Consider the following 26,845-nt stretch of genomic DNA (forward strand, 5'->3'; position numbering starts at 1 on the left):
CCCCGCAGCTATGCCCCTCTCACTAACTTCCCCTCACCCTTCCCCCCCCCCTCCGCACCTATGCCCCTCTCACTAACTTCCCCTGATCCTGCTCCTCACTAACTTCCCCCCACAAACTTCCCCTCGCCCTGCCTCCCCCACAAACTTCCCTTCACCCTGTCCCCCCCACAAACTTCCCCTCACCCTGCCTCCCACACTAACTTCCCCTCACCTTTCCCCCACCATCACTGCACCCCATGCCAAACACCACCCCCCCCGCCAACTGCCCCTTCAGTAGCTTCACTGGATACTCTTCACTGGGATCATCCTTCAGTAACTTACTGCGTTTCCCGGAGGAACGATTGAGGACTTTGAGACTGTACTCGTTGGAAGGATGAAGGAAGATCTTATTGAAACTTACAGGATACTGTGAGGCCTGGATAGACCGGACATGGAGAAGATGTTTCCACTAGTAGGAAAGTCTAGAACCAGAGGGCACAGCCTCAGGCTAAAGGGATGATCCTTTAAAACAGAGATGAGGAGGAATTTCTTCAGCCAGAAAGTGGTGAATCTGTGGAACTCTTTGCTGCAGAAAGCTGTGGAGGGCCAGGTCATTGAGTGTCTTTAAGAAAGAGATAGATAGGTTCTTGATTAATAAGGGGATCAGGGATTATGAGGAAAAGGCAAGAGAACGGGTATGAGAAAAATATCAGCCATGAGATGGAGTTTAATACGGAAAAGTGTGAGGTTATTCACTTTGGTAAGAACAACAGGAGTGCAGAATATATGGCTAATGGAAGGACTCTTAGTAGTGTTGATGAGCAGAAAGATCTCGGGGTACATGTGCATAGCTCCCTGAAAGTTGGCACCCAGGTTGATAAGGTTGTTAAGAAGGCGTACGGTGTGTTAGCTTTTATTGGTAGAGGGATTGAATTTCGGAGCCGTGAGGTCATGTTACAACTGTGCAAAACTCTGGTGTGGCCGCACTTGGAGTATTGCGTACAGTTCTGGTCGCCATATTATAAGAAAGATGTGGAGGCATTGGAAAGGGTGCTGAGGAGGTTTACCAGGATGTTGCCTGGTATGGTGGGAAGGTCTTATGAGGAAAGGCTGAGGGACTTGAGGTTATTTTCATTAGAGAGAAGAAGGTTACGAGGTGACCTAATTGAGGCATACAAGATGATCAGAGGATTGGATAGGGTGGACAGTGAGAGCCTTTTACCTCGGATGGTGATGGCTAACACGAGGGGACATAGCTTTAAATTAAGGGGTGGTAATTATAGGACAGATGTCAGAGGTAGGTTCTTTACTCAGAGTGTAGTAAGGTCGTGGAATGCCCTGCCTGCAGCAGTTGTGGACTCGCCAACTTTAAGGGCGTTCAAATGGTCAGTGGATAGGCATATGGATAACATTGGAATAGTTTAGGTTGGAGGGTCATTAGATTGGTTCCACTGGTCGGCGCAACATCGAGGGCCAAAGGGCCTGTACTGCGCTGTAATGTTCTATGATTGAATGGCGGAGCAGACTCGATGGGCCGAGTGGCCTAATTCTGCTCCTATGTCTTATAGTCTAATGGTTTCCAATCATCAAACTTGAGCCTTGACACGAAGCACTAACAGGCTATTTGACCAGAGGCAGTATAAGCCAAATCCTGTCCCAATCTGACACCCCCACATGAACTGTAGATCAGGTGAAAAACAGATAGTCATTGGAATCATGGCTAAATTGAATCACAGAGGCTTTACAGTACAGGAGACTATTTAGCCCATCGATCTGCACTGGATTACTGAAGAAGCATACTACCTGGACCCACTCCCCTGTCATATCCCCATAACCTTGTACAGTCTTTCTTTTCAGATAACAATCCCAGTCCTTTTTGAGTACTCAATCAAATCCAATCAGGAAGGTCATTTCAGACTCCAACCACCCTCTGGAGACATCTTCCCTCAGATCATTTCTACTCATTTTGCCAATTATTTAGAACTTGTGCCTTCCATTTCCTGATGTACTTTTGAGATGAAACAGTTTATCCCTGTCCATATCCCTCAAGATAAATCTATCAAGTCTCCTCTCAGCCTTCTCTTCTCCAAGGAAAACAGATCGAACCTCTCCAATCAAAGCTCATAGCTGGAGTTCTCAACTCTGGAATCATTCTTGTGAATTTCCTTTGAGCTCTCTCCAATGTCTTCACATCCTTCCTTAGATATGGCACCCACTTCTTACTGTGTTTACCCCAGTCCAATGGCAGCATCTCTACACCCAGAACTGGACACAGAACTCCAGATGAGGCCCAACAAGTGTCTTATACAAGTTCAATGTAACCTCCTTACTCATGTACTCAATGCCCCATTAATAAAAGCAGGAATACTTTATGCTTTATTAACTGCTCTCTTAACATATCACTTGTGTACGTTTATACCGAGGTCCCTTTGTTCCTGCACCTCCTTTAGAGTTTCTCCTGTTAGTTTACACAGTCTCTCCATATTCCTCCTGCCAAAATCAATCACCTTACACTTCTCTGCATTGAACTGCATCTGCCACTTGTCTGCCCAATCCATCAATTTATCTATACCAAACAGACGCTGGAGTGTGGCGATTAGGGGAATTTCACAGTAACTTCATTGCAGTGTTAACGTGAGCCTTACTCGTGACTAATAAATAAATAAACTTTACCTCCATTTGAAGTTCAAGAGGTTGCTTATCGCAGTTGACAATGCTTCCAATCTTTGTATCATCTGCCAGTTTTGAAATAATGCCCTGCATGCCACAGTCTGGGTCATTAATCTACATCAGGAAGAACAAGGCTTCCAGCACTGGCCCCATTACAAACTTCTCCAATCTGAGAAACAGCTATTTATCATTAATTACTCCATTTCCTGTCACTCACCAATTTCATATTCACACGTTTACTTTCTCCCTCATTTCATGAGCTAGAATTTTGTTCACAAGTCTGTTGCATGTTCTGTATCAAATACTTTTTGAAAATCCATATCTACCACATCAGTAAGCATTGCTGTTATAAATCTCCTGTTACCTCCTCAAAAAACTCTAGCAAATCAGTTAAACATGATTTTCATGTACAATTTTCTTAATTTTCCTTGTCTAAGTGACTGTTGATTTTGCCCAGAGCCACGGTTTCCAGAAGTTTTCCTACCACCAAATCAAACTGATTAATCTCTAATTGCTATCATTATCCTTGCATTCCACCTTGAACAAGGGTATAGCATTCACAATTCTCCAGTCCACTGGCATCAGCCACGTCTAAGGAAGACTGGAAGAATATCACCAGTGCCTCTGTAATTTCCACTCACCTCCCTCAATATCCTTAGATGCATCTCATCACACACCAACCAACTCAAGAACAGCTTTCCCATCCTCCGTGTGAAAAAATTGCCCCTCTGGACACTTTTGTATCTCTCCCCTCTCACCTTAAACCTCTGCCCTCTACTTTTAGACTCCCCTACCTTTGGGAAAAGATATTGACTATCTAGCTGATCTGTGCCCCTCATTATTTTATAGACCGATATAAGATCATTCTTCAGCCCCCTATGCTCCAGAGAAAAAAGTCCTAATCTATCCAACCTTTTCTTACAACTCAATCCATCAAGTCCCGGTAGCACCTAGTAAATCTTTTCTGCACTCTTTCTAGTTAATAATATCCTTTCTATAATAGGGTGACCAGAATTGCACACAGTATTCTAAGTGTGGCCTTACCAATGTCTTATACAACTTCAAAAAGATGTTCCAACTCCTGTATTCAATGTTTTGACCAATGAAACCAAGCATGCCAAATGCCTTCTTCACCACTCTGTCCACCTGTGACTCCACTTTCAAGGAGCTATGAACATGTACCCCTAGATCTCTTTGTTCTGTAACTCTCCCCAACACCTTACCATTAACTGAGTAAGTCCTGCCCTGGTTCAATCTACCAAAATGTATCACCTCGCATTTGTCTAAATTAAACTCCATCTGCCATTCGTCAGCCCACTGGCCCAATTGATCAAGATCACATTGCAATTGGAGATAACTTTCTTCACTGTCCACTATGCCACCAATCTTGGTGTCATCTGCAAACTTGCTAACCATGTCCCTTATATTCGCATCCAAATCATTGATGTAAATGACAAATAACAGTGGACTCAGCACTGATCCCTGAGACACACCGCTGGTCACAGGCCTCCAGTTTGAAAAACAATCCTCTACAACCATCTGACTCCTGTCATCAAGCCAATTTTGTATCCATTTAGATATCTCATCCTGGAGGCCATGAGATTTAACTTTATGCAAAACCTTATATTCAGTACCTTGTCAAAGGCCTTGCTAAAGTCCATGTAAACAACATCAACTATCCAACCCTCGTCTGCCTTCTTGGCTACCCCCCTCAAAAAACTCAATCAAATTTGTGAGACATGATTTTCCACTCACAAAACCATGCTGACTGTCCCTAATCAGTCACTGGGTCCCTAAGTGCCTGTAGAAGCTGGGCTAGCGCTTAATATAAAAAAGGATAGCAAGAGTTTTTATAAATATATAAAAAGGAAGAGGCTGGCTAGGGTGAATGTTGGTCCTTTAGAGGATGAGAAAGGGGACCTAGTGGTAGGGGATGGGGATATGGCCAAGGTATTGAATAACTTTTTTGTTTCTGTCTTCACGGAGGGTTTGTACTGGGCTTGTACTCGTTAGAGTTTAGAAGAATGAGAGGAGATCTCATTGAGACGTATAAGATGATGAATGGGATGGATAGGATAGAGGTGGAAAGACTCTTCCCGCTCAAAAAAGACAATAGGACTAGGGGGCACAGCCTCAAGATAAAAGGGGGGCGGTTTAGAACAGAGTTGAGGGGGAACTTCTTCACTCAAAGGGTGGTGAATCTCGGGAATTCTCTGCCCGTTGAAGTGGTGGAGGCTGCCTCGCTAAATATTTTTAAGACGCGGGTTGATGGGTTTTTGATAGGAGAGGGGATTAAGGGTTATGGGGAGAGGGCGGGAAAGTGGAACTGAGCAGCGACAGATCAGCCATGATCTTATTGAATGGCGGGGCAGGCTCGAAGGGCTGGATGGCCTACTCCTGCTCCTATTTCTTATGTTCTTATTTCTTATGTACATCCTGACCTCCTGGAAGAAGATTGTCTCCAACGATTGCATCAATAACACCCTTGATGGACAACGCTACCCCTCCAGATTTACCTAGCTTCCTATTCTTCTTGAATACCTGAGACAGGAGAGCCATTTACAATGTCAATTAGCATGGGGGGAAGAAAGTTGGGTGGTTGACAGTTTAGTGAGAATGAGGTAGAGAGTGTGGAAAGTGGTTCTTTTGACAAGTGAGCAAAAAGTGAGCAAGCATGGAGGAGATATGAGAGAAACCGGAGAAATTCAGGGGTAACATTGATGGGGAGGTTTAGCTTTTTGGGCCAGCTGAAACAGATGAATGGATTGTTCCTTCTTTATTTGATCTGCAAATCATGAACACTTACTCATCATCATCAGGAGCTGGGGATCTGCATCCGTAACTACCTCAGAAACATCAAGATTATTCTGCATCAAGCACTGGAAGGCACGTTGGAACCCAGAGATTTCCAAATTTCTCAGCTTCCTGGTTCCTTCTCTGGCATCGATGACTTGAACATCAAGGATCTTGTGAGTGGAATTGTCCATCATTGTGCAGGTGAGGTATTTCTCTGAAAGAACCTGGCTGTTGTTCCATTGGTCCCCCAACACCACGATGGGACGTGTGAGTTCCAGAAAGTGCCTCTCCTGCATCTTCCTCCAGTAGTTTGTCACTGACGGCTGGACATACGACTTCTGAATTTTGAGGAATGATTGATGACTGACTGGAAGCATATTCAGGAATTTCAACATCAGTGCAATTTTCCGATAATTATTCCCTGATAAAACTATGCTTGATACCAGCAGAAAGTTGCCAGCAGGGTCTCCATCAAGCAGTGGCTGAGACCACCAGACAGACTTGTGTCCACGGTGGCAATGGATTACAACTTTCATTGCTGTCGCCACCACATGCAGTTCCAAATCTATTTTCCCATTGCAGTTGAGACACACACATTTTGTAAATGCTTTCTTGGCCAGTGACATAAGACATGTATCAAAGATGATGCCAGTCCTCATGTCACATATGCTCTTGTCTTGTGCTGAAGCAAGTGAAACAGGGTTAGATTCTTCTTCTCCAGATACTCTTTCATCGTTAACGATGCTCAAGACTTCTTCTTCCACTGTGCAGTCCCTTAGCTTAGTATTTATGAAGCTGTTTAGAAATCAAAAATTACATTTACATTGGTAATTCATATGCCAATTACATATAAAGAGAGAACATTGTCTGTTTAGTGTAACAATACATTGTACTAATGTTTAATAACTGTAAGTCTGGCACAATTTCAACATCACCCAACTTTCTGTGACACACTTATAAAGAACAGAAACAATGCAGACACAGGATCCATAATGTCTGTAACTCTGGAATTTTACCGGCATGTCCACCAAAAGCTGGTAAGATCACGCCCAAGGCCAGCAGAGAATGCTGTTCTGCGAGTCTCGCTTCTGAGGGCCTCTGAATGATTAGGAAAGGGTCTGATAGACATAAATATGTTTTTCCTTATGGGAAGATCAGAATTAGGAGCTAAAAATACAAAATACCGTGAATAAATCCAACAAACAATTCAGGAGCAACTTCACCCAGTGACACTAGCTACCAGTCGAAGTGATCAAAGTTGTAGAAATCTCTAAGGGAAAGCTAGGTAAACACATACCAGACAGAGAATTAGAAGGATACTTGGATTAAATTTGATGAAGTATAAACACCAACATTGATTAACTGGGCTTGTTTCTGTGATGTACATTCTGTGCAATTCACCAAGTTATATTTGAAAGGAAAGAGCTGCAGCTTTAAGCTCTCCACAGCAGCTGAACTCTGACCTCAGCTGCTGTTCGATTAACAGCAATTAGACTTTATATCATTGGCAAATGCATCATCTTAGCTGTGACTTAAGACATTACAGAGCATTCCAAAAAAACGGTTTGGTAACGCAGAACTTGAGTACCGCTGAGAATTTTCCAATTTTTTTCAAAGTGTCAGTCCCATCAGGAAAACCAGAGAGAATCCCACCGAAGCTGTCAGCAGGAAAGGTCTCCATCTATTCACCCTCTCGAACCAACATTTTCTTCCATGTATTTTGCGCCCTTGGAAGCCTGCCTCCTACTCACTCGCCCCACTTCAAACAATGGCTGCAATCAGTGGGGCTCACCATTTAAACCCCTCTCCAGCACTCCCCAGTACATGTTCCAAGTCCATCTGGGGGGAAGGGAATGACTGCCAGAAAGACTGTGCCATGCTTCACCAAAGGAGCCCTCAGCAAGCTCCTATGTTGTCCAGAAGGGGCAGGAGACACAATCGCCCTCCCTCCCCCATCACAAAGTGACACTTGTCTGGGTCCCCCACATCTTCTCTGATGCCCCCTCTACAATGGACACCCTGGAGGGTAATGGTGATCTCAGCATTCACATTTGCTCTCTCCTTCAGAGGTGAGAACACCAAGTTCTTGTGTTTAAACAGCTGCTGCCAGCGTGTGGAGGAACATTCAGTAAATGGGGGATGGGGGAGGAATTTGGGGGGGGGGGGGGGGAGGAGGGGGGAGGAAGGGGAAGAAGGGGAAGTCCCTTAGGAGGGACTGTTAATAAGATTATTTAAATGAGGTTCTCGATCTTCCTGGACGGGAACCCTGTTGTGATACCAGTGAGGCGGGGCGGGAGGTGAAATTGGGAAATGCAATCCAGCCAATAAGAATCATGTTTCCCGATTCTCACAGAACTTTGCGCCCACATCGCCATGCTCGCTGAAGGCTAATGCAGTATCAAAAATCCACCCACTGTGTCAAAGCTTTTCACTGTGTACTCAACAGGACAGATTTGAAAAGTATCAGCTATAAAGGGAACAACAATGTATATTGCATGAGAAGTGGGATTGGTTGGCGAGTAGACTCTGATTGATATAGGTGTTGCCATTGAGAATGCACCAGGGAACAGATAACTGCCAAGCCTCTCTTTGAATTCAAACCAGGCAAGTCCGCTCTGATCAAGATGATGCGATGGGGAATGAACAAGGGAACAGCTGACTCCAAGCTTTAGTTCAGTTGAAAAAGATGCAATGTGTGGATATTTCTTTCTGCCTGTAAAGGACAGGGGCCTTTCACAAGCATATGTGATCCATACTGCGAGCCTGACTGATAGCCTTAAATTAATGTCACCATAATTCTTGGCACATTCAGCATTGTTTAGCAAATGCTGTCCAATCACAGAATCACACTGTTGTTTTGAATTTTGCAAGCACAGGGAGAACAGTCAGTTCTTTGCTTGTTGCAAACAATCAAAGGGACATGTAGTTTGATGGGATGATATGCCATTGGGACATACGTACTCAACATCGCACCAGCACTGAAATTCATACCATATTATTCATTTGCGTGATAGGCAGCACGTCTTCTTGGCTTGATGGCAGCATTCCATTAGTGTAAAGAATCACTTGTGCTGCTATTGCGTAGTAGCAGCATGGAACAGTTAGCTTCACCTGGTATTATAACCTGTGAGACACCTGGCCCTTTAGGGTAATCTGAGGCAGGCTGGGTGCTTTCTAAGTTGAAAGTGAGGGCCTTCGGCTGATTCGTGAGTTTGTGCGATATACAGTGAGCAGTATCTGATTGTGATAGCCATGATCCTATAAGACAGTGTTGACGCACCCAATGTCAGAGTCAAGCTGGCATGCCCCCAGGAGAGGAAGGACGGACTTTGTTCAACCCCCTTTCTTGGTTGCAACAAGACTATTTCAAAAGGGATCCCTTCCCTTGTGGAAACCTATTCCCAGTCCCAATATATTCATGTTTTATGAGGAGACAATTTAGCCAGGCTTTCTTGAGAAAGAGTACGTTTATTTGATACTAGATACAATAAAAATAATGAAAGAAATGTGCATACATTCACAAATTAGGAATGAAAAGTGAGTCCAAAATAATTTTTAAGCAAGATATACGAATCAGTCTTTTACTTGTCTGTGAGGAGTTGATAGTGAAACGCTGTGTCCGATTAGGATTCTTTATTCCAGGTGTGCTAACTTCAGCAGTTGAATAGCTGACTTTGAGATGCCAAGGTTCTGTAGTTTAGCTAAACAGAGTTATCCTGCTTCCTTTTCAGCTGTGGCTTTGCTAAACTGGCTTGCTTCAGCAATCAGAGATAGAGCAAGAGTTTTATATTTTACCTGTCAGAGCAGGTGTGACTGTTGCTATCTGTTCTCATCTTGGTGTCACACATTCTGACTCACCCACACTCCAGATCTTGCAGCTGGCTTTTTATCCCAGCCCCGTGTGTATTTCTGGGAAGTGGAAACCCATAAAGCAAGTCTGGGATATAGCTTACAGTATATATTTCTTGCTGAAATGATACTCAGCTCCTATTATTTCCACAGGAGATGGTAGTACACTTCTGCACGGCTTCTTTCTTTGAAATATCTGCCTGAGAAAGGGTGTTACATACCATTGTTGCACATTTTGTATCACCCACACTGAAACCTCCTCAATTATCTTGGCCTGGGTGACCATTTAAAAAAAAACGTCTTACATAAAAGTCCAAGATATCCATAAGGAATTTGGGATTTCTCCCTACCATCATGACAATGGGCTACATCTTGCCCTTTAGAATGGAGACTTTAGTCACCCTCAGTGCCCAGTTTACCTTAGATTCGAATATAAACAAAAGCTTTGCAGTTAACTGCTCCCTGATGCATTCTCCATGGCAACACATCTACCAATTAGGGTCAACTTGCTAACAATCAGCACTCGCTTCTTGTGTAGTAAATAACGTTGTTTCCTTTATAATCAGTGTTCTGTGTATCTTTCCTAACCAGTGCAAGACGAAAAGTTGCACGTGCATGGTCGGAATTCTTCAGCCATTCATGTCCCACCACCGCTACAAACTGAGACTCAGCCAAATCTCCCTTCGGTATAGAAATCCGCTGGCCAAAGTCCCTTTTTTCAGTCAAAAATAAAAATGCTGGCAATAGTCAGGAGGTCTGGTAGCGTATGGGTAGAGTGAAACTAGCTAACTCAGAGCTTCTTTCAGCAATACATAGCAAAGTCTTACCTCCAACACAAGTCTGTAATAGCTTGAAGGTGCCAAAAGTTTATTTGATTTGATTTATTATAAGAACATAAGAACATAAGAAATAGGAGCAGGAGTAGGCCATCTAGCCCTTCGAGCCTGCCCCGCCATTCAATAAGATCATGGCTGATCTGTTGTGGCTCAGTTCCACTTTCCCGCCCTCTCCCCATAACCCTTAATCCCCTCTCTTATCAAGAACCCATCAACCCGCTTCTTAAAAATATTTAGCGAGGCAGCCTCCACCACTTCAACGGGCAGAGAATTCCAGAGATTCACCACCCTTTGAGTGAAGAAGTTCCTCCTCAACTCCGTTCTAAACCGCCTCCCCTTTATCTTGAGGCTGTGCCCCCTAGTCCTACTGTCTTTTTTGAGCGGGAAGAGTCTCTCCACCTCTATCCTATCCATCCCATTCATCATCTTATACGTCTCAATGAGATCTCCCCTCATTCTTCTAAACTCTAACGAGTACAAGCCTAGTTTATTCAGCCTCTCCTCATAGCTCAATCCCCTCAACTCCGGTATCAGCCTAGTAAACCTCCTCTGCACTCCCTCCAGGGCCAAAATATCCTTGCGCAGGTGCGGCGCCCAAAACTGCACACAGTACTCCAGCTGCGGCCTCACCAATACCCTATACAGCTGCAGCAAGACCTCCCTACTTTTATATTCAATCCCCCTCGCTATGAAGGCCAGCATCCCATTCGCCTTCCTGACCACCTGCTGCACCTGCAAGCTGGGTTTTTGCGACTCATGCACAAGGACCCCGAGGTCCCTCTGCACCGTCGCCTGCTGCAGTTTTTCGCCACGTAAGTAATAGTCCTTCCTACCATTCTTCCTACCAAAGTGGACCACCTCACACTTGCCAACATTAAATTCCATTTGCCATTTCCTGGCCCATTCGCCCAGCCTATCTAGATCCTTCTGCAGACTCTCCACACCCTCCGCACAATTTGCCTTTCCCCCAATCTTGGTGTCATCAGCAAATTTCGACACCCTGCACTCGGTTCCCTCCTCCAGATCATCTATATAAATGGTAAATAGCTGAGGCCCCAGCACCGACCCCTGGGGCACCCCACTAGTCACCAACCGCCAATCCGAATAGCACCCATTGACCCCCACTCTCTGCCTCCTATTTGACAACCAATCCTCTATCCACGCTAACACCCTACCCCCAACTCCATGTCCCCTGACCTTCTGCAATAACCTCTTGTGAGGTACCTTGTCAAACGCCTTCTGAAAATCCAGAAAGACCACATCCACCGGCTCTCCTCTATCCACTGCCCTAGACACATCCTCATAGAACTCCAGTAAATTTGTCAGACACATGTATTAGTATACAGTGAAAAGTAAAATTTGTTGCGCACCACACAGACAAAGCATACCGTTCATAGAGAAGGAGAAAATGCAGAATGTAGTGTTACTGTCACAGCTAGGGTGTAGAGAAAGATCAACTTATTGCAAGGTAGATCCATTCGAAAGTCGGAGCAGAGAAGCTGTTCTTGAGTCGGTCGGTACACGACCTCAGACTTTTGTAACCTTTTCCCGATGGAAGAAGGTGGAAGAGAGACTGGCCGGGGACATCGGATCCTTAATTATGCTGGCTGCTTTCCCAAGGCAACGAGAAGTACAGATAGTGTCAATGGATGGGAGGCTGGTTTGAGTTTATGGTTAAAAAACACTTATCTTCCACTGATTTCTCTGACCTTGATAAGCTGATCAGTTTGTGAGGATGGGAGCCAGAAATATATCTATCAATGAGTTGTCTGATATACAATCCAGACCACTATACCTCACTATCTAACCCATTCAGCCAGTTTTCATAATACAGAATGAGTATATGTGTGAGAGAGAATGGATGTATGTGAGAGAAAATGAGTGAGTGTTTGTGAGTAACTGTGTGAGAGAGTGAATGAGTGTGTGAAAGTGAGTATGTGTGTGAGAGAAAATGTGAGTGTATATAAAGTCAAAGCAATATATTGATCATTTTTAAAAATGAGTAATTAATAAAGATGGCCACAGGAGTTAGTTCTGTGTCTGGTTCACACACTGTCCCAGGATGCTCACTCACTTATACTCATGTTACGATAATGGCAAATGGTAATTGCCAGGCTGCCCAAATCCCAAAGGGAAACTTGAACAAGCTATCACAACCATTTGCAATTTGTATTTTGTTATGAGAAGATATCGGTATAGAAATCTGGACCACAAATTTAAACCTCTCTGAGAGATGTCAAATATTAAATTTAAACATTTATTTAAAAATAAAAAAGAAAACTTCGACACTAAGGATTACATTTACACAGTTCACAGGAGTTCTGGTTGTAGAAGAATAGAGGGATATGGGCCCCGGAAGGGTAGGGGGCTTTAGTTCAGTCGGGTAACATGGTCAGTGCAAGTTGAAAGCCAAAGGGTCTGTTCCTAAGCTGTAATTTCCTTTGTTCTTTGTTCATCTACAAACATTTCGCAAATGATATTTGCTTTATTAAACTCGGGGCCTCACACCCCTTTTAAGCAACAATTCTCCCAGATTTTCTCTGTAAAATTTCCAGTAAAACTGCCACAGACATCCACTGTTACAACAGGAGAAGTATTGCACAGGCTCCACTTCTCTCATTCATGACTGGGAAACCATGGCTTGTATCAGAACATTGCAGACACAACACGAGGCTTCTCTCAGAGTCTCTGCAAACTGCTTTCTTCACAGGCCAGTTTCAGCAAACATGCTTGTTAGGATCAGCTGACCACACTTACCTGTACAGCCTTCAATCTTGGTTTAAATATGTTTCCCCTCTTTTTTTCTTTAAACCGATAGTTTTTACAAGCTTTTGGAAATTTCCTTTCCCAGAACCATACAGACCTTTCATCTTATATTATAGCTGCTACTTTTGGGTAATACTCATTCTAGTGGCCAACTTTATTAATTATTCATTTTTTAAATGATCACTATATTGCTTTGACATTTTGGTTATTTGTTGCTTAGCAGGTTGTTTATTTAGGGATGGGCAATAAACCTTGTCTTACCAGCAACACCCAAATCCCACAAATGAATTTCTAAACATTGTTTTTGTAGCAGTTGGAGAAACAATCTTTGACCTGAAACGTTACTCTTATCTCCAGCCTGCTGGATAGATCCAGTGGTTTCTGCAATTGTTAACCCACATGGATTGCATGTTCCTCTGAGCTTGGAATAGGGGTGGGTAATAAATTGGAGCTTTCCAGTAATGCTTATATTCCATGGATGATTAAAACAAAAAAATACTGTGGATAAATACACCTACTTTTCTTGCAGCAGATGTTCACTCATATCTACAGAGACTTCCAGAAACTCCAAACTCTGTTTGTTGTGATCTGTGTCCATGTCATTGTAAGCAATGGATGAACTGGAATAGCAAATATATCTTGTAGTATAATGAAAATATGCAAGGAATCTCAAACCTACAATTTAATGTTTGACTCTAGCAGTAACATGCGATCTGCGAACTCACACCAATTTCACAGTAACTTCATTGCAGTGTTAATGTAAGCCTTACTTGTGACAAATAAATGAACTTTAACTTTTCTGTTTGTCTATCACTTGTATTCATTGCCTTATGTTGCTCCTGGTTTGGCAATTTTAAAATTCTCATCCCTGCTTGGTGTCACCCATTCACATTGGAAAGCAAATCTTATCAATGAAATTAATCACGGGCTTCATCCTCATGATACTGTGATGATACTGTGCCTTTAGGATATGTTTTTGCGTCATGTTCCCTGTACAGGATTTTTTAAAGCAGTCTGTTCTATTCACCTGATAGTGCTTTATCTATAACCAGCAGCCCAAGTTGTTACTGCAGAAGCATAATTGATCCTAATTGCAAAACTGTTTGTTTTAATCTAGACTAATGCAGTTTGGTTATTTTAGTATTTTCCCCTAGAGCTTTTCAGAGTGGGGTTATAGTAGGTTGATTGACAGGAAAAAATATGTGATTCGGGGCTAGTTACTTGCTGCCTGGACCTTTAGAGAGAAGTAGCTCTCCGTGTCTCTCTTTCTCTCTCTAGAAATTGGAGGTGGGACTTGCCAGAAAATAGATCTCTTTCTCTGAAGCTCTGCTGTTTGATGATAGGTCTTTCTCTGGAGGCTGTTGTATGGGAGTCAAAAGATGAGTGTCTTTCAGTATCTCTGTCCAAAGGGGTTAAAAAGGCTGGAAACTTCATATCTATGTGAGCCTATATGTTTTATATATTGCTTAAATTGAAACTATAGAGAGAGTTGTCCAGAGTTATACTTGTCATGTTTAAATATTTAAATTGGTAAAAGTTATGCTAATTATTTTTGTTATATTTTAACTGTGTTGTTAAATGAAATTTGTTTGAATAAAAACTTCCTAATGAGTCAATAGAACCACACCTGGAATGAAACACTTTATGCTCGCACTGAAGCCAAAATTTAAAAAAAATTGGGGTCTGCGCTATCTTTAGAATATACCTTAGAGTTTCTGATCTAGTCCCAAATAATACAAATTAGCCTTCATCCAGGAAAACACATGCTCCAACAATTACTATATTACCTAGTCACTAAACCTTCTCAAACAAAGACACAACCCTATCAATGTCATGGACAGCCCTTGTGCCATTGAGTGATTATAGCAAAAGTAGTTTTCAACTTTGGATTCCTTGTCCACAGTTACAATTATGAGATTTAAAAGATTACTATGTTTTGGGCTGTATATTTAAACTTCAATTAAAAATGAAAGGAGTCACATGACTATTCCAAATTCTGTCTGTCAATAACTAAAACTGAAAATGCTGGGAGATCTCAGCAGATCTGACAGCATCTATGGGGAGAGAATAGAGCCAATGTTTTGAGTCTGGATGATCCTTTGGCAGAGCTCTGATGAAGGGTCATTTTCTGTTTTTGTTTCAGATTCCAGCATCCACAGTATTTTGCCTGTCAATAAACCTGGCCTGGCCAAGGGACTGACACAGCAAGGTTCAAAGTTCTCACCCCTGGAAACAAAGGGCAAGGGCAGCTTTGCTAATATTTAATAGACTTGCAATATCCATTTGGCACAGGAGGAAGAGGGGCAAAGGAGAAGAATAGCACGGTGGCACAGTGGTTAGCACTGATGCCTCACAGCGCCAGGGGCCTGGGTTCGATTCCGGCCTCGGATAACTGTCTGTGTGGAGTTTGCACGTTTTCCCTGTGTCTGTGTGGGTTTCCTCCAGGTGCTTCGGTTTCCTCCCATAGTCCAAAGATGTGCGGGATAGGTGGACTGATCATGCTAAATTGCCCCTGAGTATCATGGGGACGAGCTAGATAAATGCATGGGGTTATGGGGATAGGACCTAGGTGGGATTGTGGTCAGTGCAGACTCAATAGGCTGAATGGCCTCCTTCTGCACTGTAGGATTCTTTGATCTCTATGAACAGCGGTTGGTATGGGCGGCAGGAAGAAGCTACAGGTTATTTCTGAGCTACCAAAGCCAGAGACAGGAGGGGGACAGGCTCCAGTCAAAAAGATGTATACTGCAGCATCCAAGGAACCCCACAACCTAATTAGTACATTACAACCAGCCAAATAAATATCGTGGTTGCTAGACCAGGTCAGGGGCTGGGAATTCTGCGGAGAGTAACTGACTTCCTGATTCCCAAAGCCTGTCCACAATCTGCTCAATGCTAACCAGGAATTTGATGGACTATTCCCTGGAGGGGTGAAACTCCAACAATACTCAAGAAGCTTGAAACCATCCAGAACAAAGCATCCCATCAGATTGGCAATCCATTTACAGGATACATTCACTCCCTCAACCATCGACTCACAGTAGCAGCAGGGTGTACCATCTGCAAGATGCACTGCAGCAACTCACCAAGACTCCTTCCACATCTTCTCAAATTCATAATCTTTACCACTAAGAAGGAGAAGGACAACACATTCATGGGACCACCAATACTAGCAAGCTTCCCTCAAAGCCACTCTCATCTTGACTGTGATTCCTTCACTGTCACTGGGTCAAATACCTGGGACTCCCTCCCTAACAGCTTTGTGGGTGTATCTACAACACAGGGACTGTAATATCCTGCCAGCACCTTCTAAAGGGCAATTAAAGATGGGGAATAAATACGTTCTTGCCAGCATTGTATACATTATCCAATATATTTACAGTATTAATGGCCAATATGACTTATGGAGAAACATACCCAACAGTTGGCAGTAATTGTGGAGCAGTTATCTGAGGAAATGTTATCATTAGTGAAGACGGAGTATGCTGTTCACTTTGAGTTTCTGAGGAGGATGTAGATGATGTGTTACTGCTTTCATATTTACCTAGAAAGATTAAGCAATCATTTACGTCCTGCAAATCCATATAAACAATCCATTCAATGAAACAGTGCCTATTGCTCTGTAGATAATTTATTACAAGTCATACAACATACAGGGCTTTCTATCCTTCACAGTACTCATAACATCCACTCTAATAAAAACAAAAATGCAGCAGAATAACAGCAGCTCAGGCAGAATCTATGGAAATAGAATTAAAGGCTGAAATTCTCCTGTATCGCCCGCTGCGGGAATTGTAGCGGACAAAGAGAAAATTCAGCGGAGCAGTTAAAGATCTGTTGAGCTCGGGCTGGAATTTCCAGTCTTGGGATGCACAAGGCTGGAGAATCCAGCTCAATATTTCACTTCAATGACATCTTGCTGAATGTTTCCACTGTTTTTGGTTCTTAATTCAGATTTCCAGCAGCTAGATGGACCTATTGTTCGTTCTGATACCCTCAGTGCCTACTGTCCTTGACAATACTCACTGTGTGTAGAGTTCCACATTCTTCATCAATATCTACCATCTCTATAAGGCAATCGGTCCCTGCTGTCTCTGATAAGCTAATTGCTCAGTCTCTCTTACTGAACATTCTATCAGATTCTCTCTCAGTCTGCTTTTTTTCCAGAGCAAAAACCCCATCCTGTTCAAACCACTAATTTTTAGAACACCGATGTATTTTTTTCTACACTTTCTCCAATATTCAATCTCCTTCTTGTAGTGTGTAGATCAGAACTGCACATAGTTCCCATAATGTTGTCCAATCAGTGTTATATATCAATAAGAACATAAGAAATAGGAGCAGGAGTGGGCCATCTAGCCCTTCGAGCCTGCCCCGCCATTAAGATCATGGCTGATCTGTCGTGTCTCAGTTCCACATTCCCGCCCTCTCCCCATAACCCTTAATCCCCTTGCCTATCAAAAACCTATCAACCCGCGTCTTAAAAATATTGAACGAGGCAGCCTCCACCACTTCAAAGGGCAGAGAATTCCAGAGATTCACCACCCTTTGAGTGAAGAAGTTCCTCCTCAACTCTGTTCTAAACTGCCCCCCCCCTCCCTTATCATGAGGCTGTGCCCTCTAGTCCTGCTATCCTTTCTAAGCGGGAAGAATCTCTCTACCTCTACCCTATCCATCCCATTCAACATCTTATACGTCTCAATGAGATCTCCCCTCATTCTTCTAAACTCTAACGAGTACAAGCCTAGTTTATTCAGCCTCTCCTCATAGTTCAACCCCCTCAACTCCAGAATCAGCCTAGTAAACCTCCTCTGCACTCCCTCCAAGGCCAAAATATCCTTGCGTAAGTGCGGCGACCAAAACTGCACACAGTACTCCAGCTGCAGCCTCACCAGTGCCCTATACAGCTGTAGCAAGACTTCCCTACTTTTATATTCAATCCCCCTCGCTACGAAGGCCAGCATCCCATTAGCCTTCCTGACCACCTGCTGCACCTGCAGGCTGGGTTTTTGCGACTCATGCACAAGGACCCCGAGGTTCCTCTGCACAGTCGCATGCTGCAGTTTTTCGCCACGTAAGTAATAGCCCTTCCTACCATTATTCCTACCAAAGTGGACAACCTCACATTTGCCAACATTAAATTCCATTTGCCAGTTCCTGGCCCATTCACCCAGCCTATCTAGATCCTTCTGCAGACTCTCCACACCCTCTGCACAATTTGCCGTTCCACCAATCTTGGTGTCATCAGCAAACTTCAACACCATACACTCGGTTCCCTCCTCCAGATCATCTATATAAATGGTGAATAGCTGAGGCCCCAGCACCGACCCCTGGGGCACTCCACTAGTCACCAGCCGCCAATCCAAATACCACCCATTGACCCCCACTCTCTGCCTCCTATTTGACTGCCAATCCTCTATCCACACTAACACCCTACCCCCAACTCCATGCCCCCTGACCTTCTGTAATAACCTCTTGTGAGGCACCTTGTCAAACGCCTTCTGAAAATCAAGAAAGACCACATCCACCAGCTCTCCTCTGTCCACCGCCCTAGACACATCCTCATAGAACTCCAATAAATTCGTCAGACACAACTTCCCCTTAACGAAACCGTGCTGCGTCTGCTCTACCAAACAATTCTCCTCAAGATGCCTTGCTATTTTCTCCTTGATCACGGATTCTAACATTTTTCCTACAACAGACATTGTAACCTCTTAACATATTCCTTACACACATATGACTGTGTGGCCAACTCGATTTTCAAGTTTGCTGATGACACCACCGTAGTGGGTCAGATCTCAAACAGAGACGGAGTACAGGAAAGACATAGAGAATCTGGTGAACTGGTGCAATGACAGTATTCTCTCCCTCAATGTCTATAAAAGTAGTCATCAACATCAGGAGGTGTAGTGAAGGACATGCTCATGTTATGAACCATGCGTACCAACAATTAGAGTTAGATAAGGCATCTAGAGAATTTGTTACAATAAATACCTATAAAGGCTAATACCAGTACACCCAGCTCCCTTCGGAGTCTCATTAGCATAGACAATTTTCCTGCAGAAAGTGGAAAGCTTACTACAGAACTGGTGACTGTCTATCTAGACAATGTGCTGAATACAAGAGCATCTGAAGAGGATCTGGCAGATCGCAAAGAAGTTTTAAAGAGATGTAAGAAGGCCAGAGTGAGGCTAAGAGGGAGGAGTACACATTTCAGGCTCATGAAGCAACGTACTGAGGGTTCAAAGTGGACGCAAAAGGGCTGCACCCTATGGAGGAGGAGAAAAAAGTGATTCAGGAAGCACCGCTCCCAGAAATATATCAGAATTAAAATCTATTTTTAGGAAAAGTGAACTAGTATGGAGATTTATCCCCAACCTTTCCACAGTGTTGACATCACTATACACACTGCTCAAGAAATACAGGGGTGGGACTGGAGAGAAGATCAGAAAGAAGCCTTTGAACAAGTTAAATTGGCATTTCAGTCATCCAGTCTCTTAGCTCATTTTGACCCCTCAAAAAAGACTATCTTTACCTGTGACACATCTCTATATGGAATCAGAGTGGTTTTATTGCATGAGATGGAAGATGGTGCAAAAGGGTTTAGTGCCTAAGCCTCGGGATCTGACTGATGCTGAAAAAGCTTACTCTCAAGTCAGAAAAAGGGGACTGGCTGTCATCTTCCATCAGTCCCTTTACGGCTGGTGTTTCAAATGGCCTCCTTCTCCACTGTAGGATTCTATGATTTTCTCAACCTTCTCTTAAGGGAAGAGTGCCAGCTTCTCCAATCTATCCATATGACGACAGCCCCTGGAACCATCCAGGTGAATATTTTCTGCATCCCTTTTAATGCCTTCACATCCTTCCTCTCCATTCTGTTAGCAGTTCCCTGATTCCACACTTACTACCTTCACAATGAGTTTCCCATTTGGGATCTTCTCAAGGCCTTCTTCTGCACTGTAGGGATTCTATGGTTCTTCTAAAAGCTCATGTATACCACATATTATCTCTGTCTACTCTTTCTATTGTTTCTTTAAAGAATCACAACATTGGTGAAACACTAATTATTTTTTAAAATCCATGCCGATGATATTTAATTACATTCTCACTGTCTGGATGTTTTATTATTTGATCTTTAGCAAAGATCCTAATGGCTTTCTGACAGCTGGCCCTCAGTAAACTTCTTGCTAGATTTGTGAGCTGGTTCTATCTTTCTGAAATCAAGAATTTTCTCATTTCTAGCCCTCTGGCAGTATTCCTTTCTCTACTGAATTTTAACATCTGGATACTAATGCCTCTGCATAGTCTTTTTTCAGGTATCCACAGATTAATTCATTCTCCAAATCCATGACTTCTACCACCCACAGAAGGACAAGGTAGAAGACACCTGGGAACACCAGCAACTGCAACTTTCCCTTAAAGTAACAAACCATCTTGACTTGGAACTGGATTGCCATTCCTTCACTGTCACTGGGTCAAAGTCTTGGAATTGCCTTCCAAAGAGCACTGCAGCTATACCTATATCAGATGAACACAAAGGTTCAGGAAGGCAGTTCACAACTACTCAAGAGCCATTTGGAATGTTAACAAATGTCGGTCTTTCTAGCAAAGCTCATGTCTCATGTAATAAAAGAAAGATCCTCAGCAATGTGGCTGATTCCTGACTGTCGAGTCAGCTCACCACAACCTTCTCAAGACCAATACAGAATAGATAAAAAAATGCAGGCTTTGCAAGTGAATGAATTAAAAGAAGAGGGAGTGTTTAAACACAGGGCGGGTTTAAACAGTATGTAGGACATGGCACAAATCAATCATTATATATATATTTGTAATTACTAACTTTTGTAGTAAGCAAGTTGCCCCTTTTCTTTAGGATCTGATTGGAACTTCATGGAGACACAATGGGATCTACAGGGATTAGAAAATAGATGAACTCATTTTGAAATAAATAATTGCTGTGTTTCATTATTCAGTGACTGAAGTTAGCTTCATAAACAGTTTCATAATTTTAAAACTGAAGCAAGCTGAAAATGATACAAAACATGTGCAGTAATATGACCTGTAATAATCCAATAGAAATTTAGCCAAAGAAACATCTTTCTCAAAGCCCAATTCCGATTTCAGCTGCCGCCAATTTTCACTTTCCCTGCCAATATTAACCATCTGTCTCCTCCGCAAACGGTAGCGCTCCAGGCGCCGTCTTTTTGCCTCTTGTGGTGGTAAGTAAGGCTGGCGACCACGTCTGGATGAAGATTTCACTGTTGCTGGATTCTCCATTCAAATTTCTCAAAACAGATTCAGGGGCTGCACTGAAACATCAGAAACAACATTCAAGTATGACTGAACAAAGAAAGCCGAGTAACATTTATTAAATGTTGCTTCTATACAATTTTGTTTAATCCTGAAAACACAGACGTTTTAAAAAATACGTAAATACCATCCTAATGAAGTTGAGGGGTTAGATAGAGAGTAAAACTCCCTCTACGCTGTCCCCATCAAACACTCCCAGGACAGGTACAACACGGGGTTAGATACAGAGTAAAGCTCCTTCTACACTGTCCCCATCAAACACTCCCAGGACAGGTACAGCACAGGGTTAGATAGAAAGTAAAGCTCCCTCTGCACTGTCCCCATCAAACACTCCCAGGACAGGTACAGCACAGGGTTAGATACAGAGTAAAGCTCCCTCTACACTGTTCCCCCATCAAACACTCCCAGGACAGGTACAATACGGAGTTAGATACAGAGTAAAGCTCCCTCTGCACTGTCCCCATTAAACACTCCCAGGACAGGTACAACACAGGATTAGATACAGAGTAAAGCTCCCTCTACACTGTTCCCCCATCAAACACTCCCAGGACAGGTACAGCACAGGGTTAGATACAGAGTAAAGCTCCCTCTACACTGTTCCCCGATCAAACACTCCCAGGACAGGTACAGCACGGGGTTAGATACAGAGTAAAGCTCCCTTTACACTGTCCCCCCATCAAACACTCCCAGGACAGGTACAGCACGGGGTTAGATACAGAGTAAAGCTCCCTCTACACTGTCCCCAACAAACAGTCCCAGGACGGGGTTAGATACAGACTAAAGCTCCCTCTATCTCTAACAATACATTTAAATGTTGACATTCGGTGAATAAGTTTATTGCACTCAGAGAGAGTTTATTATTTGCCTCGATTGCAAGAAGTCGCCTTGCCCTGGCGCCCATCTTGAGAAAAAAACTATTTGCTATTTCAGTGGGAACATGCACAATTTAAACACGCCTTGTAATCCCATTCTTCCTTCCCCTTATCATCCTGGTAACTTTCTTCTGTTCTATAAAAGTAAACCTCTCCGATATCACTGTGCACTATGGGTTCTATTGTAAAGCTTAAACTATTTGCAGCTTGAAAACCCTTTCTTTTCAAGACATGAATTGATATTGATCAAAGCCTATTTATGTTTCTATATTTTGAAAAGGCTGTCCCTTTTAGACCGAGGATTTCATTATTTTATTCATTCACGGCATGTGGGTTTACTCATTAGCATTTATTCCCCATCTCTAATCTCAGCTGTCGAGGTACCTCCTTGAATCACGGATCACACATTTTGTTGCATCTGAGTGGCTTGTTCAGCCAATTAAGACTCACTGCTGTGGGTCTGGAGTCAGGCCAAGTAAGGACAGCAAATTTTCTTCCGTGATCACATATCTTGCGTCTCCTACTTTGAAGACTGATACAAATTATATTTCAAAATTAGGGGCTGTCACAGGGAATCAACTGTGATGACACTGTGCCTTTAAGAAGTGTATGAGTCATGTATCTTGTGCAGGGTTTTTTAGTCTGTTCTAACTAGTGCCCCAGGTCTATTACCAGAATCTTCTACTGTTACTGCAGCAGTATAATTGCTAGAATGTTTGTTTTAATCTGGACTAATGCTATTCTGTTGTTTTTAGTGTTCCCTTGGAATTTTGCAGAGTACAGCTTGATTAAGATAATTTACAGGGAACAAATCATGTGGCTAGATTGAGCTAGCCTTACACAGAATATTCACGTCAGATGCTGCTTGGAGTTGTTAGATAGCAGTGCCCCCCCACTCTGAAGTCTGGAAATTGGGATCTGCTAGGGACTAGATTTATTCCTCTGAAATTCTATTAAGAATATATCCTTCCCTGGAAATTGCTGTGTGACAGTCAGAAGACAGGTATCTGTCTGGATCTCTGTCCAGAGGTGTTAAAAAGCTGGAAATGTAGCATCTACGTAAGCATATCTGCTTTTGGTGCTAACTGGCTCTGAAGAAGGGATTTATTGCTATGAGGATATTGCTAAATTGGAGCAATACAGATGGATAGCTATTAAGAATTATACTCTGTCAAGTTTAAGTATTTGATTTGGTAAAGTTGTGCCAATTCTTTTGGTTATGTTCTAACTGGGTTCTTAAATAGAGTACGTTTCGATAAAAGCTTCCAAGTGGGTTACTTGAATCGTACCTGGAGTGAAACACCTTATGCTCACCCTAATGCCAAAATCAAAAGTAAATGTTGGGGTCCAAGCTAATTGCATAAAATGCCTTGGAGTTTCTGATCTGGTCCCTAACACAACAGAGTGGATGGGAAGATGGAGCTAAATGGTGGAGCAGGCTTGAGGGGTTGAATGGTCTACTCCTATTTATGTTTGAAAATACGTCAGTGAAACAGATCCAATAATTTCCTTATCACCATCACTCATACTAGCTTTTTTTATTTGATTTATCTAATTGATTGAATCTAAGTTGCTGCCAATGCTGTGGTGGAATTTGAACTGATGTCTTTGAATCATTAGATGAAGCCTCTGGATTACAGATACAATAAATGGCTATATCCTGATCTTAATTAGAGATTGCTATTGAGGGACCTTGCCCAAAGACAGGCAGCTTTATGGAACCTCTCATAAGAACATAAGAAATAGGAGCAGGAGTAGGCCATCTAGCCCTTCGAGCCTGCCCCACCATTCAATAAGATCATGGCTGATCTGAAGTGGATCAGTTCCACTTTCCCACTTTCTCCCCATAACCCTTAATTCCCCTGTCTATCAGAAAACTATCTACCTGTGACTTAAATACATTTAGCGAGGTAGCCTCCACCACTTCAACGGGGAGAGAATTCCAGAGATTCATCACCCTTTGAGTGAAGAAGTTCCTCCTCAACTCTGATCTAAACTGCCGCCCCCTTATCTTGAGGCTGTGCCCTCTAGTCCTGCTATCCTTTCTGAGTGGGAAGAATCTCTCTACCTCTACCCTATCCAACCCCTTCATTATCTTATACATCTCTATAAGATCCCCCCTCATCCTTCGAAACTCCAACGAGTACAGACCCAGTCTATTTAGTCTCTCTTCATAGGCCAACCCCCTCATCTCCGGTATCAGCCTAGTGAACTTCGTCTGCACTCCCTCCAAGGCCAATATATCCTTGCGCAAGCCCGGCGACCAAAACTGCACACAGTACTCCAGCTGCGGCCTCACCAGTGCCCTGTACAGTTGCAGCAAGACCTCCCTGCTTTTTATTCTATCCCCCTCGCTATAAAGGCCAACATTCCATTCGCCTTCTTGATCACCTGCTGCACCTGCAGACTGGGTTTTTGCGACTCGTGCACAAGGACCCCCAGGTCCCTCTGCACCGTAGCATGCTGCAGCTTTTTGCCTTTTAAATAATAATCCCTCCTACTATTATTTCTGCCAAAGCGGATAACCTCACATTTGCTAACATTATACTCCATCTGCCAGGTCCTCGCCCACTCGCTCAGCCTTTCCAGATCCCTCTGCAGACTTTCCACACCTTCCACGCAATTTGCTTTTCCACTTATCTTCGTGTCATCAGCAAATTTCGTCACCCTACACTCAGCCCCTCCTCCAGATCATCTGTATAAATGGTAAATAGTTGAGGCCCCAGCACCGATCCCTGCGGCACTCCACTAGTCACCAACCGCCAATCAGAATAGCATCCATTGATGCCAACTCTCTGCTTCCTATTAGACAGCCAATCCTTTATCCACGCTAACACCTTACCCCCAACTCCGTGCACCCAAACCTTCTGAAGCAACCTATTATGAGGCACCTTATCAAATGCCTTTTGGAAATCAAAAAACACCACATCAACCGGTTCCCCTCTGTCTACCGCACTAGTCACATCCTCATAGAAATCCAATAAATTCGTCAAACATGACTTCCCCTTTACGAATCCATGCTGCGTCTGCTCGATCAAACTATTCTTTTCTAGGTGCCTCGCTATTTCTTCTTTGATGACAGATTCTAGCATTTTTCCAACTACAGACGTTAAACTAACCGGCCTATAATTCCCTGCCTTTTGCCTGCTACCTTTTTTAAACAGCGACGTAACATTAGCCGTTTTCCAATCTTCCGGCACTTCCCCGGAATCCAGCGAATTTTGATAAATAATTACTAAGGCATCCACTATCACCTCTGCCATTTCTTTCAGAACCCTGGGATGCATTCCATCCGGTCCTGGGGACTTGTCCACCTTCAGTCCCATTAGTCTATCAAGCGTTACCTCTCTAGTGACAGTAATCACATTCAGGCCCTCAACTGCTACCATCCTTCTATCTTTAATATCCGGCAAACTATTCGTGTCCTCCTCCGTGAAGACCGAGACAAAAAACTTATTTAAAGCCGCAGCCATTTCCTCATCTCCCACCGCTGAATCCCCCCTCTCATCCTCTAAGGGTCCAACATTCACTCCAGCCAGCCTCCTCTCCTTTATATATTTGTAAAAACTTTTACTGTCCTTTTTTATATTTAGTGCTAGTTTATTTAGAGCTAGTTTAGCTCAGCTATGTGCCTTTTACTAAAAGCAGATAATGAAGATCAGCATAAAGCAAAGGGAGTGATCTTCTTTTAAGATGCTACTTGTTCACTGACAGGTTCAAATGTTGTTCCAGGACTGTGATATTTGAACCATTTAGGTGAAGGTGTGTCTTTTGCTGCTTTTGGGATCTTGCAGTGAGCTCTGCTACATTCACTGTGGCTCTGAATGAATCCAGCTTGCTGCAGTTACCTTTTCAATAGACTGAGGCCGTAGCTTCCAAAGATCTCATGGTACTATTCAAAGAGCAGGAAGTTTTTGAGACAAACATTCATCCTTCAAACACCAGTGCTGAAAAAAATAACCATTTATCTCACGGCCATTTGAGAGATCTGCTGGCCCCTTCATCAGGAGCCCTCTACACTCCAGAAGCTTGGCTACCAAATAAACCTGTTGGACTTTAACCTGGTGTTGTGACTACTTACTGTCTCATCATTGTTTGAAATCTGACCCACTACTGGGGTGCCATCAGCAAACTTGAAAATCAGGTTGGAGGAGAGTTGGGCCACACAGTCATAGGTGTATAAGGAGTATAATAAGGGGCTGAGAACACAGCCTTGAGGAGCACTGGTGTTAAGGATGATTGCGGAGGTGTGTTGTTGCCTATCCTTACTTATCGCAGTCTGTGTGTTAGGAAGTCTAGGATCCAGTTGCAGAAGAAGTAACTGAGGCCCAGGCCCCGAAGTTTGGAGATAAGTTTCGTAGGAATAATGATGTTAAAGGTTGAGCTTTAGTCTATGAATAGGAGCGTGACATAGGTGACCTCGTTACCTAGGTGTTACAGGGTTGAGTGTCAGGCCAGGGAAATGGCATCAGCTGTGGGAATAGGCAAATTGCAGTGGATCCAGGCATTCTGGCAGGCAGGAATTGATTTGTGCCCTAACCGGCCATAGAATCACAGAATTCCTACAGTGCAGAAGGAGAACATTTGGCCCATTGAATTTGCACCGACCACAATCCTACCCTATTCCTATAACCCCTCATATTTACCCTGCCAGTCCCCGACACTAGGTTAATTTAGCATGGCCAATCAACCTAATCCACATCTTTGGACTACGGGAGCATAGATGCATGATGTGGAGATGCCGGCGTTGGACTGGGTAAAACAGAA

The 26,845-nt window shown here is 43.2% G+C and overlaps 1 protein-coding gene across 1 annotated transcript in view; it reads right to left on the reverse strand.

The window, feature by feature from the left end:
- Positions 1-16,434, reverse strand: part of LOC145341300 (uncharacterized) — a 31,321-nt gene extending 14,887 nt beyond the window's left edge. The window contains exons 1-3 of the mRNA XM_080186221.1: positions 16,314-16,434; positions 13,415-13,516; positions 5,456-6,240 (exon numbers count right to left, since the gene is read on the reverse strand). Of these exons, the coding sequence (XP_080042347.1) occupies positions 5,456-6,240; positions 13,415-13,516; positions 16,314-16,363 (937 nt within the window). The 5' untranslated portion in view covers positions 16,364-16,434. The remainder of the gene's footprint in view (positions 1-5,455; positions 6,241-13,414; positions 13,517-16,313) is intronic.
- Positions 16,435-26,845: the final 10,411 nt, after the last annotated feature.

This window comes from Carcharhinus amblyrhynchos, chromosome 3 (genome assembly GCF_965287045.1).
Source record: "Carcharhinus amblyrhynchos chromosome 3, sCarAmb.v2.hapA, whole genome shotgun sequence".
NCBI lineage: Eukaryota > Metazoa > Chordata > Chondrichthyes > Carcharhiniformes > Carcharhinidae > Carcharhinus > Carcharhinus amblyrhynchos.